Source organism: Dichotomopilus funicola (assembly GCF_033296635.1).
Source record: "Dichotomopilus funicola strain CBS 141.50 unplaced genomic scaffold C8A04scaffold_57, whole genome shotgun sequence".
NCBI lineage: Eukaryota > Fungi > Ascomycota > Sordariomycetes > Sordariales > Chaetomiaceae > Dichotomopilus > Dichotomopilus funicola.
In genome coordinates, this window is record NW_026944078.1 from 110,246 (window position 1) to 125,677 (window position 15,432).

At 55.4% G+C, this 15,432-nt stretch overlaps 4 protein-coding genes across 4 annotated transcripts; 3 read left to right on the forward strand and 1 right to left on the reverse strand.

The window, feature by feature from the left end:
- Positions 1-260: 260 nt before the first annotated feature.
- Positions 261-1,035, forward strand: C8A04DRAFT_30900 (uncharacterized protein; the record flags this gene model as incomplete). Its single annotated transcript, XM_062781559.1, has 4 exons — positions 261-353; positions 416-543; positions 628-788; positions 857-1,035. 4 exons carry the CDS (start codon positions 261-263, stop codon positions 1,033-1,035), a joined length of 561 nt encoding a protein of 186 aa, XP_062634901.1.
- Positions 1,036-1,248: 213 nt separating this feature from the next.
- C8A04DRAFT_13995 (beta-lactamase/transpeptidase-like protein) lies at positions 1,249-3,156 on the reverse strand (the record flags this gene model as incomplete). The annotated part of the gene is made up of 3 exons (XM_062777925.1): positions 1,249-2,538; positions 2,589-2,599; positions 2,658-3,156. 3 exons carry the CDS (start codon positions 3,154-3,156, stop codon positions 1,249-1,251), a joined length of 1,800 nt encoding a protein of 599 aa, XP_062634902.1.
- An 853-nt stretch (positions 3,157-4,009) lies between these two features.
- C8A04DRAFT_39036 (uncharacterized protein) lies at positions 4,010-6,794 on the forward strand (the record flags this gene model as incomplete). The annotated part of the gene is made up of 6 exons (XM_062784437.1): positions 4,010-4,110; positions 4,180-4,732; positions 5,317-5,495; positions 5,562-6,368; positions 6,435-6,507; positions 6,555-6,794. 6 exons carry the CDS (start codon positions 4,010-4,012, stop codon positions 6,792-6,794), a joined length of 1,953 nt encoding a protein of 650 aa, XP_062634903.1.
- A 782-nt stretch (positions 6,795-7,576) lies between these two features.
- On the forward strand, positions 7,577-8,406 carry C8A04DRAFT_39037 (putative pectate lyase; the record flags this gene model as incomplete). Its single annotated transcript, XM_062784438.1, has 2 exons — positions 7,577-7,893; positions 7,977-8,406. The coding sequence occupies 2 exons, from the start codon at positions 7,577-7,579 to the stop codon at positions 8,404-8,406; spliced, it is 747 nt and encodes a 248-aa protein (XP_062634904.1).
- Positions 8,407-15,432: the final 7,026 nt, after the last annotated feature.

Here is a 15,432-nt window from a genome sequence, read left to right on the forward strand (position 1 = left end):
CCCTCAACTTCTCTGCGAAACGTGCTGACCTATTCGGACCCGAATTGGGACTGCGCCTCCAAGCAGCCCTTCTACGCAAGGGACGTCCGGGACAAAGGTTTATTTTGGCTGTGACTGAGAGCTGCATTAGTTCTGGGCTTTGTTCGTGTATAAGATGACTGATGCTGCCGACTTCAAAGCATCTACGACTTTCCACGGACAGCGTTCCGCATCAACTCATCCAGCTCTTAGCAATCAGTTGCCTCCAAAACATCGTCACTATGAAGTCCTGCTCGACTTGGATGTTTCTTACCTTCCTGCTCCCAAGCGTCGTTGTGGCCTGGGGCGGCTTCTACCAAACCTGCAAAGAGAACGTAAGCCAACGACACCAATCAAGCTCTAATAGACAACACGGTATGCTGACCTGCGCCTCCAGTGGAACATCGTGAATGACAGGTTCATGACCGCCCAGTGCACTACCCGATCGGGAGGCGTGATATGGAGCTCACTCGACCTCAACCTCTGCCTGCAAAACGACCACGGCGACATGATTCCCACCGCGGGGTACGTACCCAGTAGTAGTAATATCTACTAACGTCCATTTCACACAATCAACCGTGTACTGAAGCTAACTGGTGCACTCGATAGTGGCAACAAGGAAAAGTCATTCATTCCCTGGGGGTGTGGCTTCTGCGACCAGGGCCAGGGTATCATCCCCAAGACGCGGCCGCCGACGAGTTACCTGGAGTGTGTGTGCCGCAAGCCGCCAATGGACGGGACAGCGTGGAACTGGACGCGTATTGATTTGAGTATGTTGACAAGACTATTTCTTTCTTGGCGTACCCCGGTTAAAACGTAAAGCTAACGGATGAAACAGACGAATTTATTGTGAATGAGTCGGGAATCCTGAGCTGTTTTGGCATCGCAGGCAACCAGATCATTGGCCAAGGGGGTGCTGAGACCCATTCTACCGACGGCGGGCGGGAATTCAACAAGACGCTACCATCGGGTGCTGAAGATATTTTGAACAAGACGCACTTCGGCCAGCCACACTGAATGCAGTCGTGACTGTTGGGCAAGCGGCTGAGGTAAAGGGAATGGTGAACGGGGCAACCGGCTGAGATAATTAAACCCAGCGGGGATTATCTTCTCATGTATAGTACAGCATTAGGGCTTTAGGCCATCGTAAGGAGCGGGCCACTTAAGTTATTCTAAACACAAAGGGAAGAAAAGTAGCACAGGGCTCTTCTTCCTCCACCACTTAACAGTTTAACACTCCCCCACCTTAACCTTATCCATAGCCCCCGACCTCAAGAACGGCGCATCAAAAGCCAACACCTCCCCCGTCTTCGCATCCTTAGTAAACACAAACCGATCCGCCGGCTCATTCCCATAATACAACCAATCCGTCAACGTCCACGTCAAGCAATCATTATTACTCAACCCCTTCCCGGGCAACTCCGACACCGACTCCCGATCCAACACATACCACAACCTCCAATCCTCCTCCACCACCTCCCTTCCATCCCCCAGCGTCTTCTTCCGCTCCATCTCCGTCGGATAAATCCGGAACTTATCCGTCAACTCCATCGACGGCAGGAAAGGCGACAGCGTCACATCCCACAATTGTCGATACCCGGAAATAATATCCGACCCGTTCCGCCAGAGTCCAGTCAACAACAATGACGTTCCATCAAGCTCCGTCGTCGCGTTAACCACCACCCCACCCGTCTCCTCACTCGACACCCCACGAAACGAACCCGTATACTGCTGCTCCGCTTGCTCCCGCGCGGCCTGTTCCAGCGCAGGCACCAGCACAGTCAGCGCAGCATCATACACATCCCCCAACGCATCTTGATCCCCAGCCGTCAACAGCACCAGCCCCACACCATACTCATCCAACAAAGCGATACGCGCATGGTATCCGTAGGCAGCACCGTCCTTGGCGTAGATACTGACTGTGTGCCCGCCCGTTTCGGCGACGGGGTCGTAGTGAGGAAACAGCAGGCTCGGATGCGGGCGGAAGATCTCCCAGGGCAAACCGACCGCGCCGCTGTGGGATCCCGAAAAGGTCCGTGGTTGCAGCCAGGCGAGGATATCAGTGGGATCCTCGGCGAGGTGGGGGGAGCGGGTAAGGATAGCGTGGAGGAAAGCCGACAAGTCCGCAAGCGTAGACACCAAACCGCCGCCGGGGGCGTTGATGCCGTAAGGTGAGCCCCAGGTGGATTCGACGGGGGGGATGACGGCAAGCTTATCATCACCCGGGCTGGGGAAGGTGGAGGGCATGTTGAGCGGGGTGGAGAGGTAGTCTTGCAGTTGGACGGTGTAGTTTTTTCCCGTGGCGGCTTCGAGGGCGAGCGCGAGGAAGGTGTAGGCGATGTTGGAGTAGACGGGGCGGAGCTCGGGAGCGGATTGCGGGTGGGCGGTCAGCATGCCGGTTAGCATTTGGTCGGCGGTGCATTCGGTGTTGAGGCCGATGACGCCGCAGGGGGGGTAGGAGGTGTCGTTGATGTGGGGGAAGCCGAGGGCTTCGAAGTAGGTTTTGATGTAGTGGTATTCCTAAACTGTTAGCGGGTTTCTTCTTGTTAAGAAAGCGTGGAGTAACATACAGAGAAGCCATCTGTGAAAAATATTGTCAGTGTTGGTCATTTTGTTGGAGTTTAGTTGGGGGGTCTTACAATTAGCGGGAATGCCAGACAGCTGCCCGCCAAGCGCCCGGAGCGTAATGCTATTCCAGTCGATGATAGACTCCGACGCGTTCAGCTTCGTCAGGTACTTAGTAACCGGCGTATCCGGGTCCACGCCACTGCGCAGTAGGATAGCATCGGTAATAACCTTGGACACCGACCCAACAAGGTACTGCGAGTGGCGATCCAGATGCTTGGTGCCGTTGACGTTGGCCGAGCCGAGATGGTGGTACTCCCACAGCGGCTTGGTGGGTTTGTCCTGGCCGGTATGGACCAGGCCCATGGACAGCGAGACGTTCTTAGTCTCCCAGCCGACACGGACTTTACCCTTGAAGACGCCGTCGAGGGAGGCCGTGAAGTTGGCGAGTGCGTCTTTGAAGACTTTGGACTTGGTTAAGTCGCGGGGGGCCGGGACGATTCGGCCTTCGGGACGGCATTCGAAGGCGTACACGGCTGGAAGCGCCAGGAGGAGAGAGGCGAACTTGACCATGTTGACGGTTGTCTTGCTAGTTCACAAGAGAGTGTCGTTGTCGTGACGGACAAGTCGGACTCAGACTCGCCAAGGTTAGGAGACGCCATATTTATAACTTTTGCATCTCCTCCCAGCCCTACACGTGTATCCCGCTATTATTCGCATTTTGCCTTCATGATGAAGATCCCAAAATATTGTCGTCAGGTTTAGCAAATTACACAACTCCAGGGTTGTGCCAAGAAAGCCGATGAATACGACAGCCATCACGATTGGTCAGGATGAGCCCCACCACAGACTCTCGGCGGGATCTCCAGAAGTCGGGCTGACCGCGACCAGGCCGTTGGGAACGATCAGCGGGTTGACGTCTGTGCATGGAAAGGGAACGCGAAATACGGTGTCAGTGTACCCATCGTGGTCGTGGATGAGACACAGCCATGGGATGCTGGGATCAGGTTGTTGATGAATGCGAGATACGAAGTTCGGGTTAGGGTTAGCCCTCGGATTTGACGGGCTTAAGGGTTAGGGTTGTTAAATTTCAGACACAAAGACACCGATGCTCCCTTCACTCTGGGTTAAGCAACTTGAGATCTCAACTGCATCTATGTCTAGGCCAACCATGTATCATACTATGCCACAAAAACACTCCGCCGTTCACACCAAGTCGCCGGCCGAAGACATGCTCCGAAAACCGAAACTCCGCCGTTCCGCCGGCCCCACATTCTGATGGCATTGCCGGAATGCCCCACCCTCCAATTCCCCTCAATCTGCTCAGCCCTATTTCCTTTTCTGAGCGTGCCTGGCCGATCTTCAAGTGCATACTTTGGTACAGCTCTCCCGAATCGACTTACACGTTTTACAACAGCAGAGAAGCATGGCCGCCACGGAAAAGAACCCCCAGGAACTCGAAAAGGCGTCGAGCCTGGCCCACGTGCCCCGCGGCGATGAGTACGAGAAGATGATCTCAGGCATGCTGTAAGCACCTCTCCCACTCACCTCGATTTTTCATCACCCTTCACACGTTCTCATCTCATAATGGTATAGATACAACGCCATGGACCCAGACTTAGCCTCCTCCCGCTTCGAAGCCCGCCGCACCTGCCACGCCTACAACTCCTACTTCCCCAGCGACGCCTCCGCGACCTTCGCAACCCTCGCCGCCTACCGCCTCTCCCAGCTCCGCTCCTTCATCGGCGCCGTCGGCGACGACGCCTTCATCGAGCCGCCCTTCCGCGTCGACTACGGCTGCAACATCCGCTTCGGCTCCTGTTTCTACGCCAATTTCGGCCTCATCATCCTCGACTGCGCGCTGGTGACCATTGGCGATCGCGTCATGTTCGGGCCGAATGTGTCACTGTTGTCGGCGACGCATGAGACGGATGTGAGGAGTCGGAGGGCGGATATTGAGTATGCGAGGCCGATTACTATTGGGGATGATTGTTGGATTGGTGGGCATGTGGTGGTGTTGCCGGGCGTGACGATTGGGAAGGGGTGCACGATTGGGGCGGGCGCGGTGGTTACGAAGGATGTGCCGGCTTGGAGTGTGGCGTTGGGGACGCCGGCGAGGGTGGTTAGGACGGTGGAGCCTTTGGAGGATGTTCCGGAGAGGAAGGCATAGATTTAGACGGTACGTTAATAGGTGCTTCGCTATTGGACATAAAATGCATGGTAGGCGTTGAGATATTTTGGCTGTCTTTCCGAGGCATGAATTACGGGTGATACCTGTGTCCAGAGGACTACCTACTACAGAAAACCCCCGTACAAAATTCAGAATGTTTCAATTTGCTTCCGTGTGTAAATAGGAGAAGCCGGCCGTTGACCACTGTACATACCCGATTAGGCAACTCCGGCCGGAGCACCCCGGCCCTGGGACACGGCCCGAGATGGCAATTCATCGGGATTTCTTCGCTTCACTCCGGTGGTTCCTTCTGCGCTTCATTAAGACCGCAACACACTTTAAAGCAGCCAACGGTTTACAACGCCTGTTTGTCCCCGTTTGCCGTTGTCACCGCAACATGCTGAACTAAAGATTCTTCAACCAGTCAACGTCCGGAACTTACCATACGACCGACCATGGCCACACAAACCGAAACAGAGCTCGTCGAGCTCGCGTTACCGCCAAGTCCAGCAGCACACAACACAAAAAATACACCGGACTTACCATACTCACCAAACACAGAGAACAACACCCTTCGACCCGAACTGAATGAACCCCCGAAACGCAACCGCGCAACCCTCCTCAAACTCCTCAGCGCCAGCTTCTCCTTCTTCGTCGCCGGCGTCAACGACGGCAGCATCGGCGCGCTCATCCCCTATTTCATGCGCCAATACGGCATCAGCACGACAGTTGTTTCCTCTGTGTAATCCACTCCCCGTATCCGCCCCAATTCCCCCAATCGTAGAGACTGATTAATGATAAAAAACAGCTTCGCAGCAAACTTCCTAGGCTGGCTCACAACCGCCCTAACAAACACCCACCTCTCCCAGCACCTCCCCCTAGGCTCTCTCCTCACCCTCGGCGCCGCCGCCCAAGTCCTCGGCCACGCTCTCCGCGCCTGGGGCCCCCCACCCCTGGGTCTGCTACTGTTCAGTTTCTGGCTGATTACAGTCGGCCAGGCGTTTCAGGATACGCATGCGAATACTTTTGTTGCGGCGGGCGCAGGGGGGAGTTGGGGGGGGACGCATAGGTGGTTGGGGTTTGTGCATGCTATGTATATGGCGGGATGTCTTGTGGGGCCGTTTGTTGCTACGGCTGTTGCGAGTGCTGGGATGGAGGGGGAGTCGAGGTGGTATTTTTTCTATCTTTTTCCGTTGGGGTTGGGGTTGGGGAATTTGGGGTGGGTGGTGGGGGCTTTTTGGGATAGTGTGGGCTTGATTAGGAAGAAGGCGGGAGGAACTGGTGCTGGGGGTGAGGGGGGAGAAGGGGAAGGGAGAAATGATACGGCTGCGGAGTTGATCAAGACCACCCTGACCACGCCGAGCGTGTGGTTGTTGAGTCTGTTTTTCTTCTTCTTTCTTGGCGCGGCGATTACGGTCGGCGGGTGGTTGGTGGAGTTCTTGGTGGTGGTTCGCGGAGGGGAGTTGGCGGATATGGGGTATGTGCCGGCGGGCTTTAATGGGGGCTGTCTGTTGGGACGGTTGTTGCTCGCTGAGCCGACGAAGCGGTTGGGCGAGCGGCGGATGGTGTTGGTGTATGCGGTGTTGTGTGTGGGGTTGCAGTTGTTGTTTTGGTTGTGAGTGTTCTTGTCTGCTTGATCATCATGGGATGTCAACATCATGGATGCTTGCTAACGGGATAGGGTGCCGAACATCATCGCGGCCTCGGTGGCGGTTAGCTTTCTTGGCTTCTTCTCCGGGCCTTTCTTCGCGACGGTAAGTAGTGCCTTTCTCTGTATCCGGATTTTAACTAACAAAATCAGGGCATCTCGGTCGGATCCAAACTGTTCCCCTCGCACATTCACTCGACAGCACTCGCGCTGGTGTTTGTCATCGGGCAGATTGGCGGTTCCGCCTTCCCGATCGTCACCGGCGTGCTGGCGACGCGTGTGGGTGTGTCGGTGTTGCAGCCGATTCTAGTCGGTTTGTACGTGGCCACGGCGGTCTCGTGGTTGCTCATTCCGAGGCCGAAGACGGCCAACGCCGCGTTGCATGAGGAGTAACTTGTGATGGAAACCTGTATTAGTCTAGAGAATCCGGACGAGTTGTTGTCGACAACGATTCGGTCTAGCTTTGCCCACGAGATTCCAAACAAGACTACCTCGGGATGAATTAACAACCCCCGAGCCCGTCCCTTCGATCGTGGAAAACCTCCTGACCCCACCTCTCCAACTCCACATCCGGATCCTCCCTCCGAGCCCTTCTCGGGCGATCGACACGCCAACCCTGGAGTTTTCCAAATTCCCACCAACAGCCTCCAGCCTCTCCGCCAAGACGTCGCATCGCCAGGTATCCTGACGCAACAGATCTCTTCTCTGCATCGCTCTGCATCGCTCTGCATAAGACGCGTCGGAACCTAATCGAAACAAGATGTGCATGCGGTGTTTACCCCGGATTTTCATGTTTCAGCTTTTTTCTCGTCGGTCAGTGCGAGTACCTCTAGAGGAGATGGTAGCACGGTGATGAGGATCATCGTCAAGGGACACGTTCATATGGAAAATCTTCGGCCGGGTTTAGGGTCTGGGCGTTGGATCAGGGGACGAGGCTCATTCGTGGGAAAAGGGAGGAAGAAGGAAGGAGAGATATTCCGTTGGGTTTACCACGTGTTGGGTGCCGGTGTTGCAGTTGAAGCGAGGGTGGCGTTGTGGAGATGTGGATTCCTCCGGGTTTAGAGTTCGGGATGTGGTTTATTATAAGAGGTCCTTCTTCTCCAGGTTCCCTCAACCTCCGTCATCACCTCATTCACAACCTCACCACTTCACAACGAGACCAGAACTCCCTCACCATGCACACCGCCCTCGCCGCACTCCTCTCAGCCGCCCTCGTGGCCGGCCAAACCAACACCGAGCTGCAATCCAGCTTCCCCACAGCCAGCAGCACCACCGCGCTGGCGGCGGTGCAAACGATCGCCGCGGGCGAGAGCTTTGACGGCTCGATGCTCGAGTGGGACCGCAACCCGTCGACGTGCAGCGAGCAGGCCGAGGGAGGCGACTCGGATGCTGTTTTCATCTTGGAGGAGGGCGCCACGCTGAGCAATGTGGTTATTGGACCGAATAATGGAGAGGGCGTGCATTGTTTGGGGGCTTGTACGCTGAATAATGTGTATGTTTCCTCGTCTCTCTCCTCTGCTTCATTTTTGCATCTTTTTTGTAACTCGACATGGTACTGACACATATGCAATCCAGCTGGTGGACCAACGTCTGCGAAGACGCAGCAACCTTCAAACAATCCTCGGGCACATCCTACGTCAACGGCGGCGGCGCACGCGGAGCCGACGACAAAGTCCTGCAGCACAACGGAGGCGGCACGGTCGCCGTCAAGAATTTCCTGGTCAGTGACGTCGGCAAGGTCTACCGGTCGTGCGGCAACTGCGACGAGATGCACGAGCGGCACTCGACGTTTACCAACATCAAGGTTGTGGATGGCGCCAAGGTGGTCGCGGGGATTAACAGCAACTATGGGGATACTACGACTATTACCGACTCGTGCTTGTTGGATGGGGCGGAGTGCTGGTTGTATGAGGGGAATGATACGGGGGATGAGCCGACTAAGGTTGGAGATGGGCCGGATGGGAAGTACTGTATTACTTCGGGGATTAAGACGTCGGGGTGCTAGGTTGTAAACTGTGATTGTGGTTGTGGGAGGTTTTGAATGGATTTTATGTTATGCTTCTTTGGGTAGGTATTTAAGTCTGAGGATGATACGACATCCCCTGAAACCAGAAATGACAAATACAGTCGTAAACCGCCAATATTACCTCGTCTCCAACTTGATATCCACGACCCATTTCCCCCCATTCCCCTTTATACTGTCCGCACGCAACCTCCTTCCCATTCTCTCTTGCCACTATGGCCGGACTACACTTAAACCCGTGCGATTAAATCCTGCATCACCGCCAAGTCAAATGTATCTCCCGACAACCATTGTCCTCCAAACAATAATCCCCGACCGACTCAAGACTCCGAGACTCATATTCGCCCAGGACATCATCCCAAGACAGGGTTAGTTCAGCCTCAACCATTCCGCACAGCGGACCCCTAATCCCGCGCCTCCTTTGGCCGCCCCAGTCCTCAGTTGTGAGGTCAGATCCGCCTCTGTACATGATCCGATTATGAGCTCGCCGGCCAACCCTCATCGTTGATTCATAACCTGAAACGTAATCCGTGGAATCCATTGAAGAAGTCTTTGTTTTGTTGTTTTGCCCGCCACGTGCTGCAACCAGACTGCACACGAGAGAAGAGAAGAACGAAATGCATTGCTTCTTCCCGTGCCGACGCCCGACACATCCCACAGCCGTATATAGAGGGAGTGGTGGTTTTCTGGTTAGAAATGATATTCTGCCCACTTCCCGCGATGTTCGCTCGAGATTTTGCATCGTGCGCCTAGATGTCGACTTGTGCGGAGAGTCAACCCCCCATCGTCGTCCCCAACGTAAACGTCGTCCGCAACTCGTGTACTACCCCCACCACAAACAAGACCGACGTTATCAGTCGGTTGGAAAGGTCGCCAAGTTGTCTCTGACAAATGGGACCCTGTACGTCGACTGGCTGGGACTTGTTTCTTTCCCCGTCCACCCTGGGGGGAGTGAGCAAGATGATGATGAAGGCAGCCAGACCACACCAGCCGCGAACGGGAAATTGAGTGTAATGCTGTTTGTCGGTGTGGGTATCCCATCTCATTCTCCCCCTCAAACCCCCCCCCCCCCCCTCTTATCCTCCACGTCAACTCCAACAGTCCTCGTCTCCTTATGCGATTATCGGGATTTCCAATTTTATGATGGATGCTCTCCTCCGTTCATTAAACATACGTCTCTCCAGTGCCGCAGAAATGGTGCCGAAACCTTGCATCAACCAGTGGTCCCGAACTTGTGACCGTAGCTTCCGTTGAGCCACTGGCGTCCCGCATCCTGTCTGCGCACCCAGCCGCTCGCGTTGGAAACAGTCCTCCGCGGTCTGTCTGTCGATCTCCGACAGGAGCGGGGACATCTGATGGCGCTGTCGAACTTGGAGAGACGCACATACTCCCCAGACAAGCGTCAAATCATGCGCTGCGGTCGGAAAGTATGGAACTGGAATCCAGTGGTTCGAAGCGGCCATTGAAAAAGATGGTGGACCAGACGCCAGGTTGGCTCCCTCCTCTTGGGCCCGACCCGGGCAGCTGGAGCGAGGGGCGGCCAAAGATGGTATCTAGGTAGGATCGCGGTCGATGTCGGCCTCCTCATTGTCCTAAAACTCGGGCCGCAGGAGTCGTTGAGCCCCCTGTATCGAGGGGTACCGATGAAAAGGCTGTCCACGGCTGTCATGGAGATACGTAAGTCCTTCTTCTGAAGCGGCACTCGAGATCATGCGTCCCATCTGCCCCGAACCCAAGTACCTGGCCATGCCTCGGTTCCACAGCCACGGATCCGAGGGTACATATCGTCTGTCCCTGGTCCCCGGCAATACCGGAGTCTGCGATCCGACTCAGCCGAGTCGAAACCACGAACCGGCACTGCGCCTGAGCCAATAGGGGTCTTGAATAACCACAGCGGGAGCCCAACAAAGATGTTGGGATGATTGATATCCGTGAGTTGCGCTGTTCGATGAGCTCCGTTGTGTGATTGTGTGGGGTCGTTCGCGTTGCAAATTCGTGGCACCCTGCCCCGTGCTTGGAAACAACGGTAATATGTCTGGGCGTCCCCTTCCAAGCTTCCGAAAGGCTGATGGTCCGGGGGGCCGAGGCATGAATGGCGGCCGCCACGCCGCCACGGCATACCGCAGAGAGTCTTTTCGTCATGTCAGCATCGGTTACACCCCGAGGGTTGTGGGGGTTGGAAAGATGCATACCTTTTCGCGTCATCTTCACATCTCTCCACAGAGATGCCGGAAAACTCCTCTTTGACCTTTTCCGTCAGATATGGACTGCCGCTGGAGCCATGGAAAAGGAGCGTGAATCGTGGAGAGTGGTAAGATTCCGTGTCTCTCCGTTTGATTCTGGGAGCACGGGTAGACCGTCCCCAGGCAACCGGAATCTTCGAAGGTAGTTCCTGTCTTCAGAGGATCTGAAGTGAGGGGAAGGATACCAGAGTCCTGCAAAAACAGTGTGTTAGATGAGTACTTCGGAGGTGGGAATGCACAGAACAAAAGCAAACGCCCAGCACACGGACTCAACGGTTGTTGCTTACCTGTGTCCATGTCCTCTTGTTTGTATCCCCTATCTGTCCTGTGGTAAGGACAACACTTCATAAACGGGACACCCACCCCACACAACCGGAAGCCCTTGCCCCCGAGATACAAGCCGAATAACACCTTGCGTCCTGCGGCACTGAAATAAACCTCTACAGAACCTCCCACGCCTTGAAGCGTCAATTTGCGCTTGGCTTGCAAACAACTCCCGCATGAATTTTCCCCGCTGATTCGCAACCTCCCCCACCGGGCGCCTCTGTTTCCCCGAAATCACCCTACCCATCCACACTCCGTTATCTCGCTGCCATCTCCGAGAGTGATCCTCGCTCGCTCTCCCGCCGCGCATGAATACACCACAACGCCGAATCTCTCACGGTGCTGGAACTTCTCCTGTTCCGCCTCACCCCCGGCAGATCGATTTCTCGCCGCCATGCACTCTCCTCCCGCCACGCAGAACGTCGCCTAAGGTGGCCTGCTTTCGGCCTGGGAGTGTTTCTGTTGATGGCTCGGGTGGTATACCGGGGTTTTCCCATTTGATGGCTTCTTATTGGGGTCGTCGTCTCTTTTTCATCAATCTTGGCCCTTGAGAGCTTGACACGTTCGTCTCCGACCGATTGTTGCATACATAATCAGCACCACGGCCGGAATCCCTACTCCCCAGTGGTCGGGGAACAGCCGCTTTGTGACCAAACCCGGCTTGTTGGTGACGAACATCTTTCGTTGTACCCAGCCGATATGCCTTCCTTCTTCGGGCACCCCTGCCTCCGATACAGTCGAACAGAGGGCTTGCGCGGCGGGATCATGATTTACCCACCCGAAGGATCGGATATATGCTGATGTGGTTGTATCGTATGAGCATGTCCAAGAACACCTGATCGCCCTCCTGGCTGCCCTCCTGGCTGCCCTCTTGACGGTCCCCCTGACCGTCCTGCTGACCGTCCCCCTGACCGACCGACCGCCGTTCGCTAGCCCTAGTAGAACGCTCTGTCCGCCGAGGCTCCAGCAATGATCCACACAAACCGATCCCCATCAACCTTCAACCACCCTCCAAGCCCCCATCACAAGGGGCGACCGGTGCCACCTAAACCCGAAAATGCAACCAGAATATCCAGGAGCAGGGAGAGAGGGAGACAATCCGCCATTTACGGTCCCGGCTCCCGTTTTATCGCCTCCGCCTCGGTTCGGTTGTATCTTGCTCATCTTGGCTCAAGGTGGTGTCCGGTACGGTTGTGTGCTATCTGTTGTTTGCTTCAAATGTTCCCACCAAGCGGGAATAAAGCCTCCGTGTTTCTTATCTGACCTCCCCTGGTATTTGGTGATGCCATGGTAGCCCCGTGCTACCTCCTCTCTCTGTCTTGGCAGAACGGCGATAAACACGGCTAATGATGGGTCTCTTTATTCAACGGGGCAGACCACCGGTGGGTGCGGGCAAGAAATCGCCAGCGTTGGAAGAGTAGTGCGGATACACTCACTAGATACACTCGGTATCTGTCGGGTTCAAAGAGGGGATCTTTGTCGACGATCCCGAGTGATGGCGCAACGCAAGGTTGGATACCTAATTACCCCCCTTGCAACAAACAGCCCACACAGCGCAGCCCGGCCACCTAAGAAAGAAAAGGATGAAAGGTGAAAGAAAGAAACGGATGAAGGGGAAAGCCAAAGGGAGGATCGGGGGGGGCGTTAAATGGAACGCCAATGACGGAGGGTGGATAAGATGTCGTGAACCCTTGATGGCGAGACTTCCTCGGTCTGGTCACACTTCAAGACCCAGCCAGGGGAAACATCCCGGGGTGTTCCTGCGTGAGGGCAAGGAATCCTTAGGCGTAACATGGTGCTGATACACTAGATACAATGGGCATCTGCCGTGTTCCAAGCGAGGGTCGTCGATGACTCTGGATTGGGTGGTTGCCAATCGGGTTTGTGAACTGCATTCCACAGCGCAGGAGGCGAGGATGGACGGCGAAAGGAGGTAGGTGAGGTAGCGGGGTATTGTATAAGGCCGAAGATGTAGGCTGGGGGCGGGTCCCGAACAGCCAAGTTGATGATTAAAAGGAAAAGGGGCAGGATCTCGATATGAAGTGTAGCCCACGGCAGGATGTGTGGATGAACCGGACCCCGCGGCAGCACCCATGCAAACTGCCAACTACGTGGTAACACCACCAGATCCGGTGTTTGCGTACCCAGCCGTCCGTCCGCCAATGGGCAAGTCAAACGCAAGCGGAACCCGCGTGTGATAGCGGATGCACATGTTGAATCGCCGAAAAAGTCGTCCCCCTCTGCATCGTCCCCCTCCGCAGGGGAGGAAATAATAAACATGTCCCGTTGTAGCGTGTCTGTGTTGTGTGGACACAAACAGGGGTGTGCGCGAAGCCAACCCCGAGATCAGAGCCACGCCCAAAGACAGGGCAAGCCGGCCGGCTAGCTGACCCAGTCCAGATTCCATGCAGGGCCGTCTTGGTCGGACACGTGGCGACGGAAGATACGGGCCGTCGACGATGGCCCGGGCCGAGAAGCAAGGGATGTGATAGGCAGTACATCCGGTTACAATTCAACCATGTAAAGTCACGGCGGGTCTCTCCGCCTTCGCCGTCATAGGCTACCCCAGTTCCAATGGAAGACTGAAGATCTTGAATGATCGGCCGATGATGCTCATCGAAGGTAAGGGCAAAGTGGCGGGCCCATCTGTTAATTACCCCGCCCAAAAAAAAGGGCCGGACTCTAGGAATGGACCAGATAGTCGATGCAGATTGGCAATGACTTATTGGCTGTAGCGAAGTCAGGATTGTCGGAAATCCCGACCATGACCTAGCCTTGATGCTGGCTTTGCGCTGGTGTAACAGATCGTGTGTGGTAAAAGCTGCTTGGCAAACTGTCGGCGTGTGATGAAGTTGAGGACGTCCGGCCCAGACCTGGGAGAGTGTAGGGCTTCCAAGCCGACTCCCGAAACAAGTATGCGCCAGCTGTCGCAGGGGAGCTTTGCCAGGATCGACATGGTGGATGATGTATATATAAAAGTCGAAAGGATTCACGGTGGACGGTGTTCTTAGCGAGTGTAGGTCGGAGGGGATGTGCAATTAAAGCAAACGCTTTCATTGTTCGGGGCGTAGTTCCGGTGGGAGAGGGGACAACGATGTGTTCGGGAAATGGATCTGTGAATCCAAATGCCGCGAGACTTTCTGGCCGCCAACCCCCATTACTCTAGATGATGGTATTCCGAGGAGGCATTTGCCCCCGAAAGCTGCCTGCGCCGAGAAAGCAGAGCAATTCCAGGAGGGAACAGGTGAAGGAAGAGTGATATATATATCGAGCCCGGCTCAGTGGGTTTGTGGTAAGACCGGCCTGCCTGGCGGGAAAGAGTTGCGATTATGTCGCTTTGCCTTTCGTACCGGAGAGTGTGTCGTCCACAGTCACCTGCGCGGAATTCTTGTTGTGGTTGTTCAACGGTGAGTCGGTGATAGAGCGAGTGCTAATAAAAGGGGGGGAGAATAACCCCCGCCTTTGGTGGGTGATCGATCGGCCGGCAACGGAATAGTGAAGGAGGGCGAGCCACCGCAATCGGTTTTGTAAATTTGAGGACTGCGAACAGGTGCTGCGGGCCGGCCGTGTATCGGCGTTGTGTCGTCCGGTATGTAGCACTTCCAGATATTGTCGTATCAGGGCGGATGTCCCAGAGTCTCGCTGGATGCGAGCCAATCCCCCAGTGTCATCACAAAACCGCACCAGGCTCTCTTTCACTGCCGCAGTTCCCCGAAATCCCTTGGAAGCGGTATCCACATCACCTTTGGTGGTGACAAGACCAAAGCTGACGGAGTGTTGCATCTCTTGGTGGCCTAGGTTGTGTGCCTTGGTAACGATGGCGCGCTTAAGAGGGGTGGTATCGCCTAATCCGTCGCGGGATTCGGTGATTGGAGAGTGGAGGTCGGCACTGGCGTGGATGAGCTGCATTGGGAGCATTGTCCCATAGGCAAGTGGGGATGAGAAGGCCAGGGATAGTGGGGTTTGACCCGTGGTGGGATTCGAGCAGGTAGGTGTAAAACCATGACGAGATGTGGTAGTCTCGCACTGCCAGCTAACAGGCAAGTTCGTCGTTGGTAGATCTCGGACGGGCATCATGATGAACAATGCCATCGGGGCCGTATGTCCGTTCTCGGAGGGCCGGGATGTCGGATAGTTGCTGAATGCGGGCTTGGTCTGACTCGTGGACCTTCTGGACCGAGTAGTGATGCACTGAATGGGACGGGAACAGCCGATGGAGTGAGAGCTTGCTGTTCCATCGAACACGTCACGTCGAGACACCGCAGTCCCAAGGATGTTGCGCAGCAGAGAAGATAGGGACACAACGCCCCCGACGCCATAGGTCCAAGCCTGAAGCGAATCAACCCAAGCCGGGACCGCTACTTCGAGATGAAACCATAAGACCGCCAATCAAGGGCTAGTCATCATAAGTGAGGACCAAACACGAGGGCTTCATAACCCT